Source organism: Apaloderma vittatum, unplaced genomic scaffold, assembly GCF_000703405.1.
Source record: "Apaloderma vittatum isolate BGI_N311 unplaced genomic scaffold, ASM70340v1 scaffold22635, whole genome shotgun sequence".
Classification (NCBI taxonomy): Eukaryota; Metazoa; Chordata; class Aves; order Trogoniformes; family Trogonidae; genus Apaloderma; species Apaloderma vittatum.
In genome coordinates, this window is record NW_009719178.1 from 246 (window position 1) to 11,251 (window position 11,006).

General features: G+C 39.2%; 1 protein-coding gene across 1 annotated transcript; it reads left to right on the forward strand.

Moving 5' to 3' along the window:
* Positions 1-1,718: 1,718 nt before the first annotated feature.
* Positions 1,719-10,338, forward strand: LOC104274806 (calmodulin-A-like; the record flags this gene model as incomplete). The annotated part of the gene is given in 5 exon segments (XM_009870542.1): positions 1,719-1,761; positions 2,645-2,788; positions 4,820-4,926; positions 6,591-6,726; positions 6,936-10,338. Coding segments are annotated over 5 exon segments (459 nt in total), but the record flags the coding sequence as incomplete, so codon positions are not given.
* Positions 10,339-11,006: the final 668 nt, after the last annotated feature.

The following is an 11,006-nucleotide window of genomic DNA, read 5'->3' on the forward strand; positions in this document are numbered from 1 at the left end:
CTCGGGAAGGTGAACCCCATGGCAGTTTGGGGTCGGGTTGTGTGCTCCTGACGTCGTGGTGTATGAGAAATCGGGGGTTTTTTGTTTATTTTCCTTTTTTTTTTTATTTTGAAATACAATTTGAGAAGCATCCAGTGAGCTCCGACTAATGGGGCAATGAGCTGGTGCTGTGGGTTGGAGGTTTTTTGCCGAGGTGTGGCTCTGCTTCCTGTTCTGCAGGGCACTGAGTCTGTTATGTAAATTCCTTAGATAATCTTTAAAACCTCGCATTTTCTGGAAAAATCACAAAGAGTGTGGAAAGATGAAGACGAAATGGATTTTGAACACCAGTTTTCTGCTTTTATTTCAGAAGATTTAATAAATTTGGACTGCTTCTAGCTGTTAGCATTTATGTTTTGTTCACCCAACCCACTGTGCATAGGGCAAATTGCTTAATCATTAAATACAGACATTAAAAATGCAACATCAACACCGATTTGCAGGTGATATCTGTGTATGTCATTTAACATACACAGCAGGCTCTCAGCCCTACTGTATTCCCCTGTGGTGGAGTTTAACAGATTATATAGCCTGTTCTCCATTGGTTTTGTAGCTCTTTACTGCTGTTAAGTGGTTTTTATACTTGAATAATGGTATTTTAGGACAAAAGGATTATAAGAAGCCTGTGTTCTCTGACCTACAAAATTCTTCTATTAGTAAAAGCCAACTGATAAAATTAGTTTGAAAAGGAATCAGTACCTTGTATGCTCCAGTATCTATGACTAGGCATGTAAAATCAGATTTTTTTTCTTTTCTACTTACTAGGAAAATGCAGATTTTTTCCATAAAGAACTGATTAGCTACTTTGAGTCCAGACAGCAGAGCTTTTTGTAATATTCTGGCCATACGGAAAGGAGAGGCTTCTAGAAGGGTGTGATTAGCACAGTTAAGCTTTTGGGAAAGCCTGTTTAGTTGCCCAGTGAGCTGTATGCCTTTGGATGCAGCAGTGGCCTCTTGCTGTACAGGAGAGATGTTAAGTGAGCGTTCTAAATCTTGCCACCTTAAAATGATGTGTAAAACAAGCTGCATATTCATGCGAAGTGCCTTGAACTAGTTGACTGAGTGGAAAAATAACATCATGATGCTTGAAAATGTTGGGGTTTTTTTTTATGGTGAAAGATGGCAAAAATCTCTGTAATACTGAGCAGTAATTGCTCCTGATATTATGGCACGGTCCTTTCTGTTAAACTTGCAGTAGGCTAATACTTGATGCAGTGAGGTGGGGGAGGGTGGACTTCAGGAGTGTCAAAATCACTAGGTGGCACAATTGCCATTATTCCACTAATGTGCAAATATGCCTGTGCAGTAGTGGGGTCACTGTCTTGCTGGAAGTGACATCTGATGTGATGTGAAACCCCAAACACATGGCATCAAGGATTTCATGCCTTTCTGACCACTTGCAAGGAGCCTGCTCTGTGTCCTTCACTTGACCAAGTTGGATTCTCCCAAGTTGAAGGATGGCATGTCTGGTTCTTCTCGTGCAGTTTCAAAACAAGTCGGCTTATATGCCTTTGGAAATGACTGCATAGTGTAGGTGGGTGGAATCTCTTTGCGGAGGCAGAATTCTAGGGATTGAAAGTAGCTTTGTAGAAGTAATGATAAATCACTACTGAAACCTGAAGGAAGTGTCTTGTGGCTTGACATATAGCTAGAGGTAAACAATATTCTAAAATGTTCTATTCTTCGTGTAGGCTGATCAGCTGACTGAAGAACAGATTGCTGGTAAGTGTCTTGATGAGAAATGATTATTCTTTTGCTTACTTCTTTTGACTAAAATAAAATAGCTCTGAAACAATGGAAAAAACCAGTTTTTGACAATTTCATATCTCTACTAACACTTTTAAAAAAAGCATTCACTTGAAGAAAACATAAAATAATTTTGGAAGATTGCTGGTTCATTGCCTCTTAATTTAGACTGCTTGTTCCTTGGACTACAGATAATGATTTTTTTTTAGACTTTCAGACTTGAGCCAAGTCCTTCTAGATTTCTTGCAAACAGAAATAATTGCTAGACTCAAGTGAACTTCTTGGAGTCAAAGCAGACCTAGGTACTCTTTTCTTTTTAATAAAGCAAATATAAACTTGAATGAAATGGTAACAAACTAAAAATGGATTTTTTTTTTATCCATTAACATAAGCCAGTGTTTTATAGATAACTTCTATGTATGTAATTCCAGCTGGTTAGGAGAAGCAGCATTATTTGGCCTGTTGGAGATCAGTCACCTGCTTGTGGTTGATCTCAGTTCTTGTTTTCTGCTGCCTTAAAAATAAGTGGTAAATGACAACACTTGGAGTTCCAGTATGGCTGTTAATGGTAAAGTGGGACCAGATGCTGTTTCTGGTGCAGCTGTGCCTCAGTCAGGGTGATGCACTGTAGAGTTGTAATGTGGGTAATAGTAACATGAAATAAGCTTGAAAATACTGTGCAAATTATGTGTTTGTGCTGTAAGTAATTTTTTTAATATTTGAATGTTAATTCTCTAAATACAATTAGATAAAGTATTTGGTAAAATTGTACGAGGTGTTGTCAGTGGAGTGCATTTTTAATATGTGATTTTCTTATGCTGCTGATGTTACTAAACACTGGGACTGTTTCTGCCTCTAGAATTCAAGGAAGCCTTTTCCCTATTTGACAAAGATGGTGATGGTACTATCACAACAAAAGAACTGGGAACTGTCATGAGGTCGTTGGGTCAAAATCCAACAGAAGCAGAATTGCAGGATATGATCAACGAGGTAGATGCTGATGGTAAGTTTTGGAAAGGTGGTTATTAGCATCTTGATGTATGATTCTGATATCAGGGCTTGGGCTGCATAGAGAAGATCCTGTGACATTGTTCTCTTGAAGCAGTTTCAAAATACTCTATAGAATTCAAACTTGGAAGGATGTCACTATTTTCGGATTGCTTTCTGCACAGCAAAGATGCCAGCAGTATTAGTGAGAATCTAGAAAAGGGCATGGCCAGAGACAAAGGTATGCTGTTGGTCTTTAATATTTTATTGTTCACAGGCTTCCTGTTGCTATCTGACTTGCCCTGACCTGACCTGCTGGTAACCTGTGTTTCCACCCAGCTTTCCTATACATGTTTCGTCAGCCCTTGTTGGTCTTAATAGCTGTGCTAATGTATGTGGTTTTGTCTAAGGCCAAAAATGTGGTAGGAGTGGAATAGTGCTGAACTTCCAAGGATTGAAAGCGTAACGTGAAGAGACCGTATAGTCTAGTGCACTGTTATAGATACCTAATAGGTAGGGGGGAAGGATTGGAAGCAAAAGCAGCAAAACCTTCCTGTATGAAATCTATTGGAATTATTTTAAATGTATGCAGAAAGGGTGACTGCACGTTTTGTTTCTGAGACTCCAGCCAGGTTAGCAGTTATAAAAAGGAAAAATACTTTCCCCTGCTCAGAGTTGTTAAGGCTTTGATCTTGTATGTTGCTTTTGATAGTGATTTTTCTGCAATATCTCTGTAAAAGAAGAGTGAAAGTATGTTGGCAAGAGCATAGTTTATCTGTTTATCAGACTATGTTAGTTACAGCTACTTTCCTAAAAGTGTAAATTGAACTTAATCGTTGACTTTTAGATCCAGATACTTTTATGGTTTGCAGTGCTATGCAGAGTTTGATACAGTGGATTCTCTCAGCTGGAGTCCACAATGCTGCACCGGTAGCTTAAAAACAAAAGGAGGCTGAGGACTTGTATGCCTGCCCATCTGTTTAAACTTAATTTATGGCAGAATGTTTTGGTGTTACTCTGCATGTTCACTGAGGTTTTTTTTTTTTTTTTTGAAGCTGAATACAAGACTTGTATTCAGATTTAGCTGGTAGATAAAGCTGGTCATGATGATAAATAGCTGTATATGTCTCAACCTGGAATCTGTAAGCTGTAGAAGTTTTCTTAAACTGCATTTATTTTAGAGTCTTCACTGTACTTACCCAATGATTTTGTATGTTTCTCTCAAGCAATGAGTAGATCATAGTTGCTCGCTGAACTATTTGATGAGGACTGAATCTTGACAATGGAATTCTAGCTTTCACTGCTTTAAAGAATTGCTTTCTTCACCATACCACTTTCCTCGTAGCTTTTAGCAGCCTGAAGTTTGAATTCCTTACTTTGAATAAAGAACTTAATCTTAGGGGTGAGGCCTGGATGTTACCAGGATTTTTCAGTTTTGCAGTAGAATACCTGTAGGAACAATTACTTCTAAAATGCCAAATAATGGCAGCTTTTTTCGCATTGCTGGAATTTGTGGGTCTCCGTTGCCCCTTAAAGTGATGCATTACTTCTATAGTTTAAAACATATATTGATAAGGAAGTTGATTTTTAATGAGGAACAAATATTTATGAGCAGCTTTAGTGAAGTGTAACCTGAATTTGTAGTGCTGTCTTTATAGTACATTCCCATCTGGAATATCCCACAGCAATTTGGAGAGTCTAAAAAATCCTAAATGATTAATTTTTGGGAGTGATTTGAAATAAAGCTAAGTCTTAGAAATCTTAGTGTTAGTTAACCTTGAATCACAAGCCAATATTTTACTGCCACTTGGGTGGCAAACAGTTGGTTTCTGATTTCATCATGTTGAAACACTGCAGTGGTAGTGGGTGCTGCACATGCTAATAAGGAAGAGGCAATTTAGGGAGAACATCCTGTTCTTCTCTAAGAACGATTTACAGAGGATCTATCAGTCTTGTCCTTGGTCAAGTTAAATGCCAGATTTGTTTGTATTTTTTTTCTATAAATAAAAGCATGGAAATTTAATTTTGGAAGTTTCTTTTCATTAAGGCAATGGCACTATCGACTTCCCTGAGTTTTTAACCATGATGGCCAGAAAAATGAAGGACACAGACAGCGAGGAAGAAATCCGTGAGGCATTCCGAGTTTTTGACAAGGTATTAATAAAAGTACTGCTTCTTTAGAAGCAGTGACAGTGTCTTTTATTTCTTCAGTGTTTCTTCTCTAGAAAGGAAAAGGTCCTCTAGTAGAAGCAGAGGAGCGGGAAACAGCAAGGACTGTTCTGGAAACAGAACCAGGTTGTTGCAGACTGGTTCTGCCTGCTTTACAAAGCAGGCCTAAGCTTATCTGTGAGGAAAACTTTGTGGCCTTTCCTTAAGAGCAGAGATGAGCAAAACTTGATGCTTGTGGGTCGTTGGGGTTTTTTTGAGGAGGGGTGTGGTGGTAGAGGAGAGGTGGGATTCTTCTTCACCTTTTGACTTTGGGGGAAATGTTTACATGGGTGCACACAAGGCTTTATACTTCTTTATGGAAGCTTTTGAAGCTAAGGTGATGTAGTCAGTATTTAGAGGGACATGAAATACTGCATGTTGCTTTTTCAAGATACGGACTTTGAGATTGCTTTCAGGAAAACTTAGGAGCTCTGCTTCCTCTGTCTTTAAGGATACCTGGGCATATATGATAGTCAATTGCTTGGAGAACAAATTCTCCCCTCTTTGGATTGCTTGGATGTGATAGATGAGAACCTGGGACAGGTTACCTGGAGAAGTGGATGCCTCATCCCTGGAAGTGTTCAAGGCCAGGCTGGATGAGGCTTTGAGCAACCTAGTCTAGTGTGAGGTGTTGCTGCCTGTGGCAGAGGGGTTTGGATCTAGATGATCTTTAAGGTTCCTTCCAACCCAAGCCATCCTACGATTCTAGAATTTTGTTGGGTAATGGCTGGTGCAGCTGCTAAGCTGATGTGCACGCGTGTATTAAAGAAAGCCTTAGTACTTTTTATGGGAAAAATGTGTTAGTCTTTTGTACTTAGCTGGAAATGTGCTAAGGAAATGTTTGACTCTTTGGTTAGTGTTTCATCTACCCTGTGGGGTTATTTCTGCAAACTGTGTTTAAAGCCACTGAGGTATCTCATCTGCTTGTGATGGCCGATGAACTGCTGCTCCAAGCTAGTGTATTCTTCCCCTGTACGGAAGAGGACAACTTTGAAATGGCCAGGGATGGGCTCTAGGTTCGGGTATTACTAATGGGAACACTGACTTAGAAGTGTCATTCTCTTTAAATAAATTTTACTCATAAGGAGTTGTAAAAATCTTTAAATGTTTTCTTTGAAAACTTGTTCTATGTCCTCTAAGAAGCCTAATCTAGTCACCTGTATCTGGTTATAGAGGTAGTATTACACAGAAGAGAAAGCTGACTTTTCTTTAGTTGTTGGGCAATTGGCTTGGGTTGCTTTGTTTGTGTGTTGTGTTTTTTTTTTTTCTTTAGCCTTGCTTAGGCAGCAGAGATAAACCCAGAAACAAAGTGGGTTTTGTTTAATTTTTGAAAGCTCCCTTAAAAACATTAAAAAAAACCATGTCACAGCTACAATTCAAGCATGCAGTTATTCTTGCAGTACAATAATTGTATAGAAGGATATGGTGCCACGCATGCTTTGCAAGGCAGTGGGACTAGTATGTACTGTAGGGTTACACAGGGTACCAGGCCTGTATATCTGTTCCAAGTGCTGTCAGGCTAGTTCAGAAGCAGTTACAGGAAATGTAGATGTAGTTCCAGGGTTAACCAATATCAGAATTATTGATTTTGTGCAACTCTTTCCTCACAGGATGGCAATGGCTATATCAGTGCAGCAGAACTACGTCACGTTATGACAAACTTAGGAGAAAAGCTAACAGATGAAGAAGTAGATGAAATGATCAGAGAAGCAGACATTGATGGGGATGGTCAAGTCAACTATGAAGGTAAAAAAGATGCTTGTCTTGACTCAGAAGCATTACTCAGCTTGAGTGAAAGCTGTTGGCTAGGGTATTAATTTCTAGTACTTGGTTGTCCGCTGCTGTGGACAAAAACTTAGATGCAGTGAAGGGGCTTTCTTGTATCAATGTTTAAGAGACTTGGCAGTTGAAGTACTCTGGAGACAATAAATCACAGTGACTTTTTGTCTTTTCAGAATTCGTACAGATGATGACTGCAAAGTGAAGAGACCTCCTTTACACCTTTTTTCCTCTAGAAGAATCAAATTGAATCTTTTACTTACCTCTTGCAAAAAAAATGTTCATTTATTCATTCTGTTTCTGTATAGCAAAACTGAATGTCAAAATACCTTCTGTCCACAAACTGCATGTAATGGTTGGTGGTCCTGTCCCCAAAAGATAAAGTTAAACATCAGTTTTACAATATAAATAATTGTACTACCTTGAAAATAAAAAAAAAAAAAAGGAAGCACTTAGTGAACTCAAAAGTTCCATTTGCTAATGACTATTACACTGTTTGGGCTGGCCAGTTTTTCATGCATGCAGCTTGACAATTGAGCACAGTCAGACATTTGTATTAAAAAGGAAAAAACAACCTAAAGGATCCACTCTTTTGTTCAACAGTGGATTCTAGTTCAATTTGTAGTATAAATTGTCATAGCTGGTTTACTTCAAAATTGGTTTATACCTCAGGATGGTATGCAGCAAAATGGTTGAAGGATGCAAAACTTAGAGAAAAATGCCCTAAAGGTTGAATGGTTCTCCTGTACGTAGCAGTGTGCTCCAAAAATACGATGATCTTAACTATGGATGGCATGTCTGTTAAAATACTGGTTTAACATTGTCTGCATTGCACTATAGTGAAACGGGTGTCGGGCTGTTACCGTTCACAAAATTTTTAAAAGAAACCTTCACCAAGGGAGCATCTTTTGGACTCTCATATTTTTAAAACCTCTGTACCATGACTTGGAGCTGGCGGAGTAGCCTGTGGACTTCAGCACAACTATCAACATCGCTGTTCAAGATATTACAATTTATGTCCATTCCAAGTTGTAAATGCTAGTCTTTTTTTCCAATAAAAGACCATTAACTTAAAGGTGGTGTTAAATGCTTTGTAAAGCTAAAATATATATATCATTGAGATAATAAACCAAAAAAGCAGTAGGAGGGAAGTGTTTCTATGAATGACTTGCTGCTAAATTATAATGCACATGTATGCAATAAGTTATCCCCTATCTTTTCAAGATGGCAAGAACTGACCTCCTGTAACCCAAGACCTTTGCTATAAATAAATGAACTTGTGCTTGCCTTTCATATTACGACAATGTTAATTTAGTTGGTCTCGAAGTCGTGTAATGCTGACTCGTCAACTATCAGCACAGGAGTAACACCTCATTTCACTAAAGTGGAGAGCTCTGAGCATGCATGTCGATACGGGGGAAACCTATAGGCTGCTTATGTTTTTTGACAGGTTATAGAAACTAGTTGGAGAATTTAAACAGCATGGACTTCATAGATATCTGTGATTCTGAAACATGCCAAAAATGCATTTCTCTACCCACAGAAAGAAAACAAAAGACATTTCTTCTATGATCTGAAGGAAAAAGAAAAACCAGAAACTAAGCCTTTTTGGAAATGGGCTATTATGTCTTGACTATCTTCTCAAACACTTGCATGAATTTTGTGGGGTGGAGAAGAGGACTAGGGTTAATTTAAAAACAATCTTGTTACTTCTGCTTTGCATGCACTAGCAGTGCTTAGTCATTCCAGATCTCTGAGTAAGTGTTCTCTGACCCTTCAGCTTCCCCAGGAATGAGTGGCAAAGCAGCCATGTCCACTCTTTGTTTGAAAGAATGCCTTCTCTTTCTTTTTTTTTTTTTTTTTTTTTAAATAGAAGAGCCTCGATGTGGAAGGCTTTTATGCTTGGGAGGGAGGGACTACAGCTTAATTACTTGACTGTAAGTCTGTTTCCAAACGTAACTGGAGTTGCAAACCTTAATTGCTTAATTGCCTTTGGTTTTGGAGAGTATTGATACTATCTCTTGAAAGAGGTGCAAGTCTCCATTCATCCTGTCTAACTGAGGTGCCTGTGTTAAGAACCTGGTTGAAATGCAGCTTTGCTCAGTGGGGGTCCAGAGACACCTCCAGAAGGCAATTGAGATTCTGCCTTCAGTGATCATTTGGGTTGGGTTTTTTTTTATTTTTTTTTCTGGGGGGTGGGGGGAGTTCTGGGTGACTAGACCCAGACACCTTAACAAAGTGCCTAGAAGTTAGATGGGCTGAATGTAGGCAATTGTTTAGATCTCTAGTTGTTGCAAAGGCTGTTTGCTGTGGCTAGTAAGCTGTCCTAGCAAACTGGCCACGAGGATGGGAATGTCTGACTACCATTTGAAAGTAGAGTCTTGCATAGCAGCTGCAAACTGCTACTTTGGTAGTGCTTGAGAATGGCTGCACTGATTCTGTAGACCAGCTTTTAAAGAGAACATACTCAAGAGACAGGCAAGGTAGGAGCAATGGTTGCTGCTCTGAACTAATTACTTCTTCTGCCTGAGTGTGCAGAGAGATCTTGTCTAGTAGGTAAATGCTTCTTACCATCTATCTGTCATTCACTCACGGTTGGTAGGGTAGTTCATTTAAGAACAGCTGCTTTTAGCTTATTCAGTGTGCTCTGTGCTTGCTAGCAAAGAGGCCTCATCCCTGCAAGAGGTTCTTGGCTTGATTAGAAATTGTCTGGCAGTGTGCAGTGTTGGTATGCCCTGTAACTGAATCTGCCTGGAGGTATCTAATTATTAACTGACTTCAGTACCACATCAACCTCGAGTAAATGTATCCTCTGTACAGGACTTTAGCTCTGTTCCCTTCTGCATAGTGAATATCTAGAGAAATGAAATGGTGTCATCAAGGACTTTTTTTAAATTTTATTTTCTGTGAGTGCGTGTGTGTGGCTTTGGCTTTTTCCAAATGTGAAAGTGTGGGCTGGATACACTTGGTGCATGGCTTAGAAACATGGGACTGGAGAGAACTTCCTGGGTCATCAGAGCCAGTCCCCTGCTATTGCAGGCAACCGTGTCATATAATCCTTTTAATAAACTGATCAAGCTTAACCACCTGCTTGTAAGTGGCTTGTTTTCATGGAAGTTCTGTAACTCATGTTGCTCTCAACTGATGCAAGTAATATATGAAATATGAAGTTAATCAAAAGGTCCTCCAGCTTAGCTTTAGGTTTATCGTTACACTTATTTAACTGACTTTCTCGAATCTGTTATTCTTTGCGCAACACTCAGGAAAGTGTTGAATCTTTATACCCCCTTGCTATGAATAAGAGTTGGTGTGCTTGCTTATTTTTTTTAATGGAAAAGATGGATGTCTGGCTTGTTGAAATTTGTTAGATATGTTAATTGTCAAGGCAAGAAACAATTGAGTTACTTGTATTTGATACATAAATTAAGGCTAGAGTATACATAACCATTTTTAAAATACATCAACTTGCAGTGTAGTTTTATATTTAATACTGAAATTGTACTGCTAAAGTTTAAACTGCTGTTAATCATATTCCTCTTCTGATCATAATGAAAAAATAAAGGGTAAGAAAATGCTTAACATAGATTATTCATTATCATGCTTATTTTATTAATAATTCAGGCATTTGTTTTGTTTGCTGGGGTGGTACAAAGGGGAGGGGGGATTTACTGATGTGGTAGAAGACTCTTATCCCTCAACTATTTGTCACACGTGTGCGGCTTCAGAAACTATCTGAATACTGTCAAAAACTGATCAAAAAATTACCCTGCACCTTACTGATACCTTAAATGCACGTGTGGGTGTGGGTCTGGGTCTGATCAGTGGATAGTGTATGGTGCTGCAGCTGCCAGCCCCTGCACCCTGCCCAGGTGGGCATGGAGGGGGACGAGGCTGTGTCAAGGTCCCTACATTGCCGGACGTGTGTGAGGTGAATGCAGATCCTTGTTCCCAGGTGATGCCATCCTAAGCTAAAAGCACAGTCTTGGGGTTTAGAAAGAACAGGAGTTAATACAGCTTGCTTTTTCCCTACCATGAAACTAACTGGAACACTTGTTTTACTGCAGTCCAATTGGGGGTTGGGGTCTTTTGGTGTGGTTTTACAACTTAATGCCGAAGTGAAATCTGGCAGAAAGGACTGTGGCAGGACCATGGCATGTCTTCTGACCACAGACATCTAGCTACCAAGTGAAGATAGGTGATGAAGGCTGATGCCATGTTTCTCCTGAGTGACATTTAAGAAGGCAAGT